Below are 17,089 nucleotides of genomic sequence, written 5' to 3'. Positions count from 1 at the left end.
GGCTGGGTGATTTTTGGTGGTTCTGAAAGACACACTATAAAAGCCGTCTGTAGTGAAAAGGTAGGTTTTTGCCTATAAAGCTTTGAACAGGATACATTTGATCTTTATTAGCTTGTCCCATTTGGGGGCTATATGGCGTGATTTTTCCTCTGTCTCTGTTTTCTTAATTGTATCCATGGGCAAAATGTTTAGAGCATAACTTGGATTCTGCATGCTTGATCACGTGGAAAGAGTTTCAGGCCACAGGCCCAATCTCTTTATTTCATTGACTTCAGTTACACTACTCGGATACTAGCGTATTCAGACCAAGGGACCATCTCATCTAGCATCTTGTTTCCAACAGTAGTCAGCTGGAAAGTCCACAAGAAAGGTAGAGAGCAATAACTTCTGCCCAGCAACAGCTTTTCAGGAGTTATTTCTTAACATGCAAGGTCCCCTTAGCCATTTATAGACATACGCTCCCTTAATCTGTTTCATTCTCTTTTAAAGCAGGCTAAGCCAACTGGTCACCATCACATCTTATGGCAATGAGTTCCTTAAGTTTATTATGAGGAAGTATTTTCCTTGGTGTGTCCTGAATTTGCTGTGAATTAATTTCATCAGCTGACCCTGCGTTCTAGTATTGTGAGAGGAAGAAGGAAAAAACTCTTTCTGATTTCCTCACAGTGTCCATTATCTTAAAACTCTTTTATGCTCATTTTTAGTTGCCTTGTTATCTAAACTGAAAAGCCCCAACGCCTCATACAGAAGGTCTCTCAACACCCTTGATCATTTGCTTACCCTTTTATGCACCTGGCCCACTTCTGCGTAAATCTGTATATTTTTGTATCATATACAAGACTAGAGTTGTATAATAGATTTTAAATGCAACAACATACAATTATATAAGGTTATTTATGACACTGGCAGTCTTGCTTTCTGTCCTTTCCTAATAATTCTGCCTTTCGTCCGCTGATGCGGAATTTGTTGATGCTTTCATTGAACTAACTACTACAACCACATCATATCTTGCATAATCACAATGTTTCAAATCATATAAGGTATATATAGTTGGGTTGAAGTTAAGCGTGCACCACTCTACACTTACTCTGTTGAAACCACCTGTTTGCCATTTTGCTGCCCTAATCCAATATGTGGAGAGCTCCTTAGTAATCTGCCTTTGCATTTCCACAATCTGAATAATTTGACATCATTTGCAAACTTAGAAAACTTGAAGCATATTCCTCCCTGATCATAATGAAACAGTCCCAATATAGATCTTTGGCATTGGGGTACTTCTTAGTTCCCTCCATTTTGAAAATTGTTCATTTATTGCTACCCTCTGCTTTTTGTTCTTCAGCCAGTTACTGATCTGTAAGAGGATAGCCCCCCCCCCCTTATCCCAGGACTTCTAAGTTTACTCAAGAGATTCTGGTAAAGATTTTGTTGAAAGCTCAAGTATATAATATCTTCCAGATTACCCTGATCCATGTTTGTTGACAGCCCCCACATCCAATGAATTATAAAACACTGATGAGGCAAGACTTCCTTTTGTAGGAACCATGCTCTTTCCTAGAAAAACGTGTTCTTCCATAGACACAATATTCAAGTTTTAATAATACCTAGTCCAGAGCTACTATAAAGTATGTAGCATTTCCTTCTAAGCGGTATTTGAACACTTCAAAAATGTTTATTGGGAGACTTACTCTTCACTGCTGGATAACCATCCAGTAGGAGATGAAGTGACGTTTAGGCAGATATGACCCCAGCACTGAACTCCATTGCTGAATTTTCAAACATGCTGAGCAATCATCAGTGGCAGCTGTGGAGAGTAAGCATATCTGAAAAGCAAACTCTGCATTATTTAGATACCTTACTAAGTTACATGCCTAATTTTATGCACTATTGATGTCTAAAATCCCAAATGGTCATTGCTATAGTTTTTGGAACACAGGAATTACATCTTCCCCTTTATTCGGACAACGCAAAGTACATAAATGCCACATAGTAAATAATAAAGATCATGAGCATTCTGTGTATCTCTTGCTTTTATAGACAGAAGAGTTGCTCATCAAAGGGTTTTTTATTCCTCCCCCTTCAACTCAAACTACAAAATATATAGACTGTATAAATATGTCTGGTTGAGACAGACCTGCATGGACGCCAAGGTGCACTTTAAAATTCTGTGATCTGGGCGTCTAGAAATCAAAACGGAAGGTTTGAAGTTAGAGGCTAAGTAAGGAGAGAAGGTATAATTATAGGGTTAGACTCTCAGGCTCATCTGCTTGGAATTACCCAGCTGTTTTAAACTTTGGCTGAAATGTGAAACAAATCAAGGCCAATAGTCAGATCAAACAAGCCGCTGCCAAGAGAAGTTGAAATGGGGAGCCTTGTCTGCATGCACACACACACTAGTGTCATCAGATGGGAACATTAAAAAGAAAAAGGAGAAGAGAGAAAATTAACTTGTTCAGGCCATAGTCACTGATTAACAATACAGGGATGGAGAGCTGATGTGGAAAAACCATATGGATAGACAGTTGGATGCAATACTTGGACTTGTAGCTTTTTTCAGTGCATCTTAACTCCTAAACATGCTTAATGAAAATGTTCCTATCAGGAACTTGTTCATGAATAAGAATCTGTAGGATTCAGCAACGATTATGATTGTGGTACAGATTTGTGTAATACTTTATACTGGGGTTGTTGTTTTTTTGATATTACGACTACTACAGACTTTGTTGGATAGATGGGCTATAAATTAAGCAAGCACAACTTTTTAAATTTTCCTGTGTAATTCTAGAACTTGTGGCTACCCAGTAAAATTTATTCAGGAAGAGAATAAATAGTAATAGTGAAGAGATAGTACTTCACATGATGTATAAATTAGCTTTTGGAATTCACTGCCATGGGATGTAGTGATGGCCACCGGCTTAAATGGCTTTCAAGACGATTAGATTAATTCAAGGAAGGTAGGTCTATCAATGGGCGTTAGCCACCTTGCTACATGGAACGTTTGTGCCCAAAGGCAATTCAGCTTTGAATAACAGCTGCTTGCCAGCAAAAACACCAGGAAGAGTTATTGCTCTTCTACTCTGCATGTGGGATTTTTGATAGCATTAAGCTGGCTGCCATTAAAATAGGTTAGTGGCTTAGATAGACCTATATAGATAGTCTTATCTCAGTTCTAAGCATGTACCCCATTGCCCTTTCCTTTTATGACTTCTTTTGTATATATCTTCCTCTGTTCTCTTCTGAATCCTTGATGGCAGGGTAGGGAACCTCCAGGTGTTGCTGGATCACATCTCCCACCATACCTGTTTGTTGACCATGCTGGCTGGAGCTTGTGGGATTTGATGTCCAGTAACATCTGGAAGGCCACAGGTTTCCCACCCCTTTACATTTCATCAGCATCCATGAAAACCAGTGCTCAAAAACTGAATAGAATGTCCCAGACAGATTTAATATATCACTGATGCATAACGCTAATATTATTTTCCACTATTTGATATATTGCTTCTGCTAAAACAAGCTGAAATGGAATTGGCCTTTTGGGCCACACTGTTGTGTATTGACTCTTACTCAGTTTAACCACACCAACCCCTTAACCACCCCTTAACATTCATCAGCAGCTAGCCAAACAATAACTGAAAAGAAATGCTGCCAAAATATCACATAGCTGTATCTCAGCCAGCTGGACAGCATCTGGCAATCCAGAAGTATATTAAATGTGTTTACATAAATAGGCAATAAAATTCTAACACACCTTTTTGAAGTCAAGTTTGGTTGCTTATCAAATGGAAATATAAAAGTAAAATGCAATTCAAGATTCAGATCCATGCTAATATTGCTTCATAAATGTATCTCAACAACACAGGACTAGCCTTTTTAAAAAATCCTCCTTGTGTTCATTAATCAAAATAAAACCTGTTGAATGTCAAAAGAGGTTTGCAGCTGGAACTTGTCCATTATCGTGGTTTGCTCTGCTTATACAAAAAGCCACAAATGTTTCAGATGTCAAATGCTAACATCATTCTTCTCTAGCAACTCTGATTAACAAGATGGGCAGCAAAGGTGGATTCAAAACATTTTAGCTAATTCAGTTTTAAAATATCACAAATTATTTGAAGAGACATACCAGCCTTGCAGTATTTATATTTTTGTTGTTGTTCGGTAAATTCACATTTGCTTATCTTCGGTTTAATTCTTCAAGGTAGTACTTGTTGCAGCCTTATTGAACCTTTCAAATACACAATGTACAAAATTTGTACATGAAAATATATATTACACCTTATAATTTCTTGGAATGTGTTTGTGTGATAGTGTTCCTGTTTTACGATATGATTTTCTTAATATTTAATTTACAGCATTTATAGGTTGCTCTATCACAAAAAGTTCTCTATGTGATTTAATTAGCAACAGGACTCCATTCCTTTCCCTAATAGGTGAAAATGTAGCCTCCCTAATAGGTGAAAAATGTAGCCAATATTAAGAATTAGGACTTGGACCAATACTGTTCTACATTTATCACATGCATTTATTAAACTAGGGATCCCACTTGAACCGAAGTTTGATATTTTTTCTTTCCATCTGTTAATTTTGAAAATGGAAATCTGTGGTAGATTAGATTAAAAGGCATAATTGCAGGCACAAAAATATTCCTTTTGATGAGTTAATAACTTGAGTTATTATAAACCTGCCTCCTTATTAACTAAACAAATTTAACCCCCTCTTTCAGAATGTATGTTCTCATTAATTAAATGCTGGGAGTGTAGGTCTTGAAAAAGTTTTGATACATACATGTATTTAAAATATTTCCACACACACTGTTTAAATCTTGGGAGGATATTTTTACCCAATTAAACATTTACGCCTAAGAATTTTAAGGATCTACTTCTGATTGCAAATTGTTTTAATTGATTTTAATATTATATTTTTATATTATAACTTGCCCTGGGGCCTTTTGGTTAAGGACAGGTAAGAAATCCAATAAATGAAGTTGATTAATTTCCCCCCATAAATCCGGTCAATTACTTTTGTAGCCTAGTAGATCTAAATATAATTCTCACATTAATATTGCATGTGTGTATGCAGTACTGAATGCTGTTGACCAGCTTGGGCCAAATCCAAAGTTGAGCACATCGCGATGCTGCATATCATTGGCAATGGATTCATGGATAATAAAAATTGCTTGCAGTGCTTCAAATAATAGGTATGTTCTCACCAGTATTAAAAGACCCAGTGATTTACAGCACCTTTGGGGAATCACATGCAAAAAGCACACATCTGGATGTGCATTTGTACCTGATCTTTGCCAACAATGAAGTACATGCTGTGTGCCTGGCTGCCAGTCCACCATCAAGAACCAGAAGTGCAGACTTGAATGGGAGCCATCTTTCTTTCATAAAAGTGAATGGCTCCTGCTGAAAGACACAGAAAAGTCAGAGACACAGTTAAAGGGACGAATCCTGCCATCTGATTCCTGGAGACCCCATTGTTAGGGGAAATGGCAAACTGTGCCCCAAGCTTAATTATCTTCTCTGTCACACTGAGTTTGCAGCAGTGTGCTACAGCACCCCAATGTGATCTATAGACACTGGTTGTGCAAGCATATATAATCATTACCTTTTACAGTGCTGCCAGTATTCTGCTGAGGCCTAGACTTTCCTGCTTAATGAATTTGGCGATTTTTCAAGACTTTAATCCTTTTGATGTCCAGAGTGACTAAAGCAGAGCTACTAACAGAAACATCTGCTTGGCAGTGAGAAATAATAATCTCCAATGTAATCTTTTTTTCTTTTTCTTTTTTTTGCAGTGTATTAGGATCGGTAGTGGTGAGCTTATCTAACTGTTTCCCACATCAATATATATCTATATATTTGTTTAGGGGAATTGATTAGATAAACAAAGGCTTCTCCTTTAAATAAATTGTGTTTTATTTGCTGGAAACTTTCAAAAGCTGATAAGTTTCACTTGAAACATTTGCTAGACAAAATGAATTGTATTTATATTGTAATAACAGAGTTAATGTTTACAGGTTTCACAAGAACTCAGTTTATTGAGCCTTTGTACCAAATGGAGCAAGTCTTAATTCACCCTCGTGGAAATATTAACTAACAGCCTTACAGAGGCATCCTATGCATGGTTACTCAGAAGTAAGGTCTAGAGCCCAGTGCAGATGTTATAGTTTAGTGTGATGTAAACAAGCCACAGCAATCATTGTGCTCATGTGTTCACTGCTGTCCTTCTCTGACACAGTTGGAAGGAGAAGTAAGGAAATATTTGCTTCTGGCTTTGAACTGATAAGCTGGTTAACATTAACATTGTTTTGAACAAATCGTAGTTAATGTTTATTAATGCTAATTTGGACAAAACAGCATATGGTTCCCTGGTGGTGCAGGAGAGGAAAGAAGCACGTGAACCCCATAGCTCACTGATGTTATGCTAAGCTACGGTTTAGTGCAGTGTCTGAACATGACCAGTGTGTTCAGTGAGACCTATTCACTAGTGGGTGCATTCAGGATTGCAGCCTCAGTATATTTAATGCAGAAATTCACCTATATGCAAATACCATGTCTTTCTCTGATTCTTTCATGTATTAAAAACCATATGTATACATTAAATCTTGCATAATAAATTAGATTTCCAACAATTTTAAGATGGAAGTTCTGCAGCTTTAAAAATGACAGTTCAGATCTGGAAGTTGTTTTAATCATTACAGTACACTGGTGACTGAGCTGGAATTGGAACCCAAGTCTCAATCCTAATCTTTATTCACTGAATCACAGTGGCAAACTAGTTGTCCAACGCAACATCAGAATAAAGGAACTGGTGCATGCCAAGAATTATGTTTCTGCATGACTGCTATATGCATACAGCATCTAAGGAAAGTTTCAAGAACTGATGGATTCAAAATTATTTTCACTTTTTAACATATCTTTCCATTCCACATAGCAGTCAACATATTGTACAGTTTGTCCAAATATACAAGTTATGGTGATGGTAAATAGCTTTTCTACTGCACAATTAAGAGTAGAATCCTAAATATATTTTGTTGTAAGCATCGTTAAGCTTAGTGGGACATACTTATGAGTAAACTTACTTAGAAATGCACTACATGTATGTGTATATTTTCCAAATTTATTTATTTTCTAAAGTGAGCATTGTGTACATGCGCACGACTGGTTGATGTTACCTCAGTCCTCATTTAACAGACTTAGCAGGTCTGTGGGGCACCAGAATAGCAGCTCATGATATGCAAATCTATGGGGCCATGTTAACTATTAGAACATGAAACAAATTCTGAAACTAAAGAAATGGTATAGAAAGATGTAGGGCCTGGCTGTTTCAGTAAATTTCTGGTCATTTGTGGTCAGTTGGGGACTTTGTTTAGTAAAGAAGTTTGAAGAGAAAGGGCAGGGGGAGTTTGTTGCCTTCTGAAATGATAAACAGAATGCTGTCATTGATAATCCTAGAGTGTTGTTGTTGTTGTTGTTGTTTTAAAAAAATACAACTGTTAAAAAAATAAAGTAAGTATCTGTGGCAACAAATAAAGCATTTTCCCTTGCATGAAGTTGTCTCTTAGATATATGGTTGTATATATTCCACTGTGAGGAGGAAGCTGTTCTACATGCTTTCAATTTCCATGCCCATTTTTATATAATAAAATACACTGATCCTCCTACTTGAGTGCTTATGCACAGGAACATAATGTGGGACTCTACCCTAAATACATCAAATGTACAAAGCCCATTCATGAAAGGAGTCTTTCACATCTGAAGATTACTAGCAAGCAAAGCTATTTATTATAGTCATTATATGCAAACAGTTTTAGTTCTCCAAATTCACCAGAATTTATTTCATATGCCATCTCTGATTTCTCACAGGGCTGGGAGAAGGTTCTGCACTTCTTCATCCAGACAGCAGGTCACACCCTCGATCATTAGAGAAGAGCGCGTGGAGAACCTTCAAGGAGTCACAGTGTCCTCACATGTTGAAACATCTTCATAATGGAGCCCGAATTACTGTGCAAATGCCTCCTACTATCGAGGGACACTGGGTCTCCACCAGGTAAGACTGCCGACAAACATGATGATGATACTATATAGAAAACATGCTACAATGCTTTGGTAGACATTAATGTCAGGAGGCAAGTACTTTATAGACATAGAAAAGTAGGACACCATACTGTACAGATTGGTTACTAACTATATTTTGGTAGGCTATAATCCACTTAAACTCACAGCTAGTTTAATGTACACAGTGAGTTTTTGTCTTTTCTTTCTCTTTCAATATAGCAGCCTCCCTAAACTAAAAAATGCTTCTAAAGCAGTTTACATTGTGGGGGCGGGGCGGGGGGGGGGTCTGCTATTGAGAGGAAAGCTGAAAACTTCTCCTATGGACACAGAAGCTTTTCTGGTGACAAAAGTGAGCCTTCAGAATTTTGTGGCTATTGTCTGTATATTAAACAGTAAGGCATTTCAGTCTTCCTTACTTTGGAAACCACAGTGTTGTTGAAAATTGCCAGCCTATTCATAGGATGTTCATATGTCATCTGCTTATTCAGACCGCTTGCAAGGGCGAGTGAATAAATCCTTGCCTTTATTGCTGTATCATGTGACATGTGTATAAAACAAAGTTCATTAACAAAATGAAATTATGAAGCTTTAGCTGACGAGCCCAAGCATGCACAAGTGCTTATCTGAGATCACAAACATTCAGTTAGGCAGAGGTATTTATTTTGTAGTCTCAGCTTGCAAATATACAGCTGTGTACTCGCAATTATTTTCTTAGGAAGGCTCCTTGGGATATAAGATTCCCTTCAAGCCCAGTCCTGCAGTCCTTATTCAGGCAAACCAATCACTGAAGTTAATAAAAATAGTGTTTGAGTAAGCAGTAATCCTCACTCAAATCCACCACAGATATCACTGGAAAGTCAGGGAGAAGATGTTGGGCTCCCATCACTTAGGAGGAATCTGTTGTACTTGCAGAAAGCAAGCAGACTAGGAAGAGCTCAGCTTAAAAACCCTTTTTTCTTTTTTGCAACTATAAGCCTTACACAAATATTTCAGATGTTCTAGTTTGGGTTTATTTTATAAACACATTAAAGCATGTTTATTACTTTGCTTGCCTGAAGCCAGGCAGGTGTGGTCATTCCTTTTCCTTGTTGATTTTATCACCATGGAAGTAGAAATATATTAAAAGTGTTGCCTATCTCTTAAGAAACATAACCACATTGTCACACAGAAATAAAACAGGAAGGGGCTCATTGAAAAGCTATTGAGCTTATGAGAATATTTATCTTCAGGTCTAGAGGCTTTGACAGAAGCTTATTCATGTTAGATATACATATTTAAGAAAAACTGAAGAAGGAAAAAAAGACGTCAAGTTGGATCCAGACATGTTCACGCTTAGGGTAGAGTCACTGAAGTCACCTGAAGTTCCATTGATTTCAATGGGTTTACTCTAAGCATGATAGGCAAAGCAATTCTAAACCCTGGCCAGGAGCATCAAAACAGCTGTCATATCTGAAGCACTGCCAGCTCATGCCAGCCATTATTTTCTGTTGTGGCAGCTCCAGGCTGGTGCATGTGGGGGGCCTGGAACAGCCTGGGGCTCAGCAGCTCCATGGCTAACCCTTCACTGCCTCACACCCATAATGCTCTATTTCAGGGCCTTACTCTGGCCACTGCCAGCAGTAGCATTTGATCCACCACTGCCTGCCTGGTGGCAAAAGTGAACACATAATGGTATTGTATGAACAGATAATGGTATTGTAGGGGGAAATCTTTGTCTTCCTTGACAGTACTTGGAATAGAGTTGCCACAATTCTAAGTAGGGATGCAGGTGGCGCTGTGGTCTAAACCACAGAGCCTAGGGCTTGCCGATCAGAAGGTTGGCGGTTCGAATCCACAGCTGTTGCTCGGTCCCTGCTCCTGCCAACCTAGCAGTTCGAAAGCTCGTCAAAGTGCAAGTAGATAAATAGGTATTGCTCCGGTGGGAAAGTAAGCGGCGTTTCCATGCGCTGCTCTGGTTCGCCAGAAGTGGCTTAGTCATGCTGGCCACATGACCCGGAAGCTGTACGCCGGCTCCCTCGGCCAGTAAAGCAAGATGAGAGCCACAACCCCAGAGTCGTCTGTGGCAGGACCTAATGGTCAGGGGTCACTTTACCTTTACCTTTGCAATTCTAAGTACTTGGTGCACTAAATGTGGAGAAAAGAGGAAGTCAGCAATAAAATGAAAATAAAAGTATCAAATGCAGCATAGAACTAATATACCTTTTAAAACGTCTTTTAAAAAATGAAACCAGAAACTTAATGTTAAGTAAAGGAAGATAAGAAAAATTACTATTTTGGTTCACTATTGCGAATATTGTGGTGTTAATTAAATGTGTTATTAGTGCTGTCATCTTCTTATTGACTACTTTGATATACTTCATTTCACACCTCATTAAGCTTATGCTTTTATTTGCAATTTGGTTACAGTTGTGAAGTAAGGTCAGGCCCAGAATTCATCACTAGATCCTACAGATTCTACCACAATAATACATTCAAGGCCTATCAGTTTTACTACAGAGGTAACCGATGCACAAACCCAATCTATACCTTAGTTATCCGTGGCAAAATCCGCCTTCGCCAAGCATCCTGGATCATTCGAGGAGGGACTGAAGCAGATTACCAGCTGCACAACATACAGATAATCTGCCATAGTGAGGCAGTGGCTGAGAGACTAAGTCAGTTGGTGAACCGCACATGCCCTGGATTTGTACCAGAAGATAAAGCCTGGGAGCAGAATGTGAGCTACGATTTATGGAGAGAAGAGAATGGCTACGAATGCACCAGAGCGCTGAATTTTGCTATGCACGAGCTTCAACTAATCCGTGTGGAGAAACAGTACCTTCACCATAATTTAGATCACTTGGTCGAGGAGCTATTTCTTGGAGACATACACACTGATCCTGCTCAGAGGATGTATTATCGTCCATCTAGTTACCAGCCCCCTCTTCAAAATGCTAAGGTATGTGAACATTTCGGTTTTCAGTTCCAAGGCACATGCAAAGAGTATCCCTTTATTGCAGGAAATGCCCCAAATACCTAAGCCAAAAACTCTCATGCAAAGATCTTCATATGCCACAAGCATGAGTCTTATTTCCTCCACAGCTTTTGCCCAATGCCCTCTCACATCCCTTATTACTGCTGCTTCTTTATGACTTGCATCCCAATTTTTTTTGAGAGCCGCAGCTTTACATGACCTGAACCTGACATCATACAATGTCATGTGAGTGACAGGTGGGCATGGCAAAACTGCCCAACAGGCTACATTAGCTTGCCTAGGGCTCAAGGGCCAGAGCTTCCCAACCCCTGTATTACGTCTTTTGTCATTCTAAGCTGTACTTCCTCCTTTAACCAAACTATAGTTTCTTGTTGTTAACACTTCAATATGTTTCTAAGTATTGTTGTGGCAAACAGATTCTTAAGTAATAAGGTTCCCATCTTTTCCCTTAGCCTGTGCCCTTCCAAGCTTCCATGCACTTTGAAATGTTCCTGATAATAATAGAATATATTCAATTTTTCTTGAATGTCTGGAAACTATTCCAGCCGACCAGCCAACCATCTCAGAGGCTATTTTGCTTTGCTTTTATGTTTTACTAGAAATCTTGTATATCTGCAGGTCAGGTAAAAGTAGCTTAAGGTCACAACACAGTTGTGTGGTCTACAGACGCTCATTAAAATCCTGATAAAAAGAAGCAAATAAAACTTTACCTAATTCATTGCTTTTGAGCACTTGCAGATTCAGTGTACATCCACTAAGATTTTTACTAATTTATATTCTTCATATTTTATGCTACCAAATTCATAGTGCCTTATTTACCTGTTCATTTAAAATCCAGTAAACTGCTTCATTCAGAACTCTGGCAGCTTGTGGACCATCTTTAAAGATAGCCCCACCTGGAATGCATTACAATAATCTAATCAAGAGGTTGCCAGGGCATGGATTATTGTGGCCAGTTTATTCCAATCTGGGAATGGTTCTAGCTTGCAAACAAGGGAGAACTGGAAAAAGGCACTCCATGCTACCTGAGCCTCAAATGACAAAACAGTATCCCTATGCTACATACCTTTCCTTCAGAGAGAGTGCAACCCTATCTAGAACACAATTCCTGGACACAATCACCCACCAACAGAATGTCCATCTTGCTGGGATTCATTCACCCCATTACAACCTTCAGGCATCTGTTAAACACCTGCGCAGTTTTACCTGATTCAGAGGGTAAGGAGAAATAGACCTGGGAAGCATCTGCATAGTGATGACACCATGCCCCAAATTCCCCCAATGACCTCACCCATCAGCCTCATATGTTAAAAAGCATGAACCCTGTGAGACCCCGCAGCACAGACACATTGATAAGGGCCTGAGTAGGAATCCCCCAAATGCATATCTCTCAGAATAACCCTGCAGGTAAGCATGGAACCATCATACAGTTCAACTCCCAACCCATAGAGCTGTTCTACGATCAGTGGTATCCAAAGCTTCCAAGCGACCAAGGAGAAGCAACGGGTTCACATTCCCCTATTTCCCAATAAAGGTCAGCAACCAGGACAACTAAAGGTGTTTTGGTGCCAAGGTGGGCCTGAAGCCAGAATGCATTGGGTCCAGATAATAAAATGAACTAGTGAGCAGTAGCTCTTTTTTTCATGGTTTTTGAGGTTGCAGCCATTGAGTGCATAATGGTTCACACTGAGATAAGCCTAACACTAGCACCTGGAACTTCCTTTTGTCATAAAGATGAAACTGGGTATAACAGAAGGACATAAGAATTGTCTTTGGAATTGCTGATATGATAGTTGTCCTGGAATGAGAACCATGCTGCTAAGGTCTAGCCTCCAATGTCCTGATCAAGATTGGAGGGAATAAAAATCAAGGAACACAGACTCTGGCTGATATTTCTAACTGTCCAAGTTTGCAAATGACCGTTTCATACTTCATGGTTTAGATACATCACCTCTCTGCTAGTTGAATTCAAATAAGTCTTTCCCTTTTGTCTTCCTGTTGTTGTTTGTTGCCCAAGGTACCTCTGTACCTCTAGAAGTAACAGTTTTGATATGTGCCATGATATCTCTTGAAAATTGAAGCCAGAACAAAATATTAATAACAATAATAATTTATTTATTTATACCTCGCCCATCTGGCTGGGTTTTGCCAGCCACTCTGGGTAGCTTCCAACAGAATATAAAAAACACAATAAAACTTCAAACATTAAAAACTTCCCTAAACAGAGTTGCCTTCAGATGTCTTCTAAAAGTCAGATACGGTAGTTGTTTATTTCCTTGACATCTGATGGGAGGGCATTCCACAGGGTGGGTACCACTACCAAGAAGGCCCTCTGCTTTGTTCCCTGTAACGTTGCAGTGAGGGAACTGCCAGAAGGCCCTTGGCGCTGGACCTCAGTGTCCGGGCTGAACGATGGGAGTGGAGAATTCTACTGAAGAAAGCAAATGTTGCTGAGAAGGTAGGCAAAGAAAGCGTTGCTGGGAAATAGAATGTGGGTGATATAGCCACAACAAAAGACCAGGGGTTATAGTTTAGAGCATTAAGAGAGAAACAAGTCATTAGCAAATCATGTGTAAATCTGAGGAACTGAGAGAGAGAAAGAGGGATTGAAGCAGAGTGCTGCAGTTTTGCAGTGGGGCTGTCTGCACATCTTTTCTGATGGCATCTCAAAGGAATGCCTATAGCAATTGGAACCACATTCGAGACTTTAACTGTCATCAATTAGTTCCAGAAGAAAAGTTTTGGGTTAATTCTAGCTTAAGAATTCTTCTTTATTTTTCAATTATTTTTTGCAGAAGTGACCGTGCTTGTAACCAGCTTCGCATAATTACTTAATAAAGCGCCATTGAATGGACATGCAAAATATTTACGTATCTGTGGTGAAATAGATTTCTTCTGTCAGTTAGGAAAGAATGTCAGCAAGAGAAATGCAATCTATTTTTCAACAGAATACTTTTAAATACATTTTAAATACATTTTGTATTCTTCTATTCAAAGTCACAATGGCTATGTTTTCATGAGAAACAAGCAGAAGAACCTCCTGGCTGGTCAGACCAGGTCCATCTTGACAAGCATTCTGTTTCCAGTAGGGGCCCAATGCAGATACTGATTTTAATGCAGACATGAATATACATGACTATAATATTTTGGGTCGAAACTACATGTTTTCCCTGTGGGTTTTTTTGTGGGGGGAGCTTTATTTAACCCAAAACCAAGTGGGGAGCATATCACTTCCACAGCAGTCTAATCTTCTCAAGCTTCAGCTGGTCCATTATGTAGCACCCAGATTACTGGCTGGAGTTCTGTTTAGAACCAATATCATGTTTAAACTCATGTTTAAAACAGCTGCATTGGTCACCAGTTAGTTTTGGGGCCTTAATACATTAGTATTTAGAGTGTTTAATGATGTATGTTCTAAATATTTGAAAGACTACTTCATTCCCTACAGAACATTTTGGATGTGTAGATCAGTGGGCATGGGCCACCCTCAGAAATTTGGGGGGTGGGTGTGATCCAGCAGAGGGCATTCTCTGTGGCAGATCCTAAATTACAGAATTTCTTCCCTACAGAAGTGTGTTTGACACCTTCATTATATAGTTTCTCTTTTATGCTGAAGACATTGGTCTTTGCTGCCTGTGACATCTTTTTATTACCCACCCTAGTCATATTACTGTAATTTATTTTTAAATTGTTGTAATAATAATAATTTGCCCCCAAGTGGTTTTTTTTTGGGGGTGTGTGCCATGGATGAGAAGATATTTGCATTTGTATATTCCCCTCTTGGGTGTCAAAGAGCTTGCACAGAACAATTTGGAAAGGAAAAATATCTACTATGGAAAGAGATGTCCTCCAATGCAAATTTCCACATCAGTTTACAGCTTCTCACAACTGCGTTGGGTAAAGCAACAACAACTCTCAAAGAAACATTTACACATCTGAACATCATGTGCAGTTTGACCCCTTGTGTAACTTAGCTATAGGTCGTAATGGCTTTCCTAAATATATGAAGGATGAAAGCATAGGATGCATTTTGAGACCACACAAAATATGGAGCTATGAGGTTATAACCTTTCTCCTTTGAACTTCTTTCCTTTTCTAATTGTCAGTCCACGGGGACTCAGCTGAAAATGAGCTTAAATGCTTAATTGAGTTCAAAACCACTAGTCTCAGACTCTTCTGGAAACTGGACACCGTGCATAAACAGAAACATTAAATCAACTTGTTTTTTTTTAAGGCTTTTATGGTCACATAGTGTGCTGGGTGAGGAAATCACCTCTGAAGTGAATCAGGTGTATTGTACAGAATCTGTCTGGCAAGGCTTGTTTCATTTCCTCTTTATTATTATTTTAAAATATAAAAACACAGCTAAAATAATTAAGGCATCTATGAAAAATAAGAGAACCTTGAAGATATTTAAGTTGATAAAGCTGCAGAATTGGATGTGGAAGCCACATTTATACTACTAATATGGTTGAACTGAGTGGTAATTAAAAGCAAATGATTCCTGGATATGTTAGGAATGCTAAAGCTGAACAGAATTGATCTTATTCCAAATTCTTTACAGCAGTTTAGCGGCAGGATGATAAATCAAAGACCCAAAGTGAAAACCAGACAGATCTAAGCCAAGCTGCTAATTTGAGCACGTTTCCAAAGACTCAAAAGTTTGTTCAAGCACACAGAATATAGCAGACTTTCCCTGCTAAAATGTCTTCTTTGTGGTCCTTAAGTAAATAGCATTTATTCACAATTAAATATAAAGACTGTCTTTATTCATAAATTCATATAAACTTCATACTCTTCAACAATATGATCCCAAATGCATGTGTGGCAGAGAAAACCCAGCCGGAATGGTGGGGTATAAATTATTATTATTACTGTTATTAAATAGTGTAGCTGCATTAGTTAAAGCAGCACTTCCTAGTGGAGTAATAGCAGCTGTTCAGTGCAGCATTTTGATTGCTCTCATGCAAAACATTTATTTCCAAGTATCAGGTGGTTTTGTGAAGAAAAGAAATGAGTAAAGGTAAAGGGACCCTTCCCTGACCATTAGGTCCAGTCGTGGCCGACTCTGGGGTTGCAGTGCTCATCTCGCTTTATTGGCCGAGGGAGCTGGTGTACAGCTTCCGGGTCATGTGGTCAGCATGACTAAGCCGCTTCTGGCAAACCAGAGCAGCGCACGGAAACGCCGTTTACCTTCCTGCCTGAGTGGTACCTATTTATCTACTTGCACTTTGAAGTGCTTTCGAACTGCTATGTTGGCAGGAGCAGGGACCGAGCAACGGGAGCTCAACCAGTCACAGGGATTCAAACCGCTGACCTTATGATTGGCAAGTCCTAGGCTCTGTGGTTTAACCCACAGCACCACACGCTCTCATGCAAAACATTTACAGTGGTAATTAAGTTCTTAACCTGAGGTACCACCGTATTTCCAAATATCAGGTGGTTTTGTGAAGAAAAGATATGAGTACGGTAGGGTAAATGAGTATGCAGTATAGGCCACGTGCAGTTGCAGCCTAGATAATTTATTTACTTTGGGCATGCCAGGGGTGGGTGGAAACGCCCCACAAACAGGTCAGTTGGCAGCGCCTTCTGGTTGTTGCAGTCAGGCCCCTTCAGAAGTCTCTAGGGAGATCCAGGCCAATTCTAGCTGTTAAACACAAAAAAATGAGCCAAAAAATAGTGGTATGTTTATATAATCAATTGATTTGAGGACACATTCATCATGTTCTGCTCTTGTGCCACCAGAACCAATATATTTTATTAATATTTATGAATATGTTAAGCTATTTAATATGACAATCTACAGCAATTAACAAACAAATTATGCCTTTACCAAATCATATATCTTATTTGCTTCAGTTTGCATTCTTTGTTGGAATTCACACAAATAACGGTAAATTAGATAGATCCTGCAGTGATTCAATAACAGGACACTTTGTTATTTGTGATTCATTAACAGGACAGTTATTAAGAATATGCACTCTTAACACAATTTAATTGTGAAGAGGTTCTGCGTGTGGTCTGTCTTTTTCTAGATTTCCAATAGCCAAGGCTACAA

At 39.0% G+C, this 17,089-nt stretch overlaps 1 protein-coding gene across 1 annotated transcript in view; it reads left to right on the top strand.

The window, feature by feature from the left end:
• The window catches only part of APCDD1 (APC down-regulated 1), a 38,163-nt gene that overhangs the window by 1,478 nt on the left and 19,596 nt on the right, over positions 1 to 17,089 (top strand). The window contains exons 2-3 of the mRNA XM_081918108.1: positions 7,866 to 8,049; positions 10,464 to 10,995. Coding sequence (XP_081774234.1) covers positions 7,866 to 8,049; positions 10,464 to 10,995 — 716 coding nt within the window. The remainder of the gene's footprint in view (positions 1 to 7,865; positions 8,050 to 10,463; positions 10,996 to 17,089) is intronic.

Source organism: Podarcis melisellensis, assembly GCF_964234715.1.
Source record: "Podarcis melisellensis genome assembly, chromosome: 7".
Classification (NCBI taxonomy): Eukaryota; Metazoa; Chordata; class Lepidosauria; order Squamata; family Lacertidae; genus Podarcis; species Podarcis melisellensis.
Note: the sequence above shows the minus strand (reverse complement) of the source record. Positions and strands in the feature narration are given on the sequence as shown.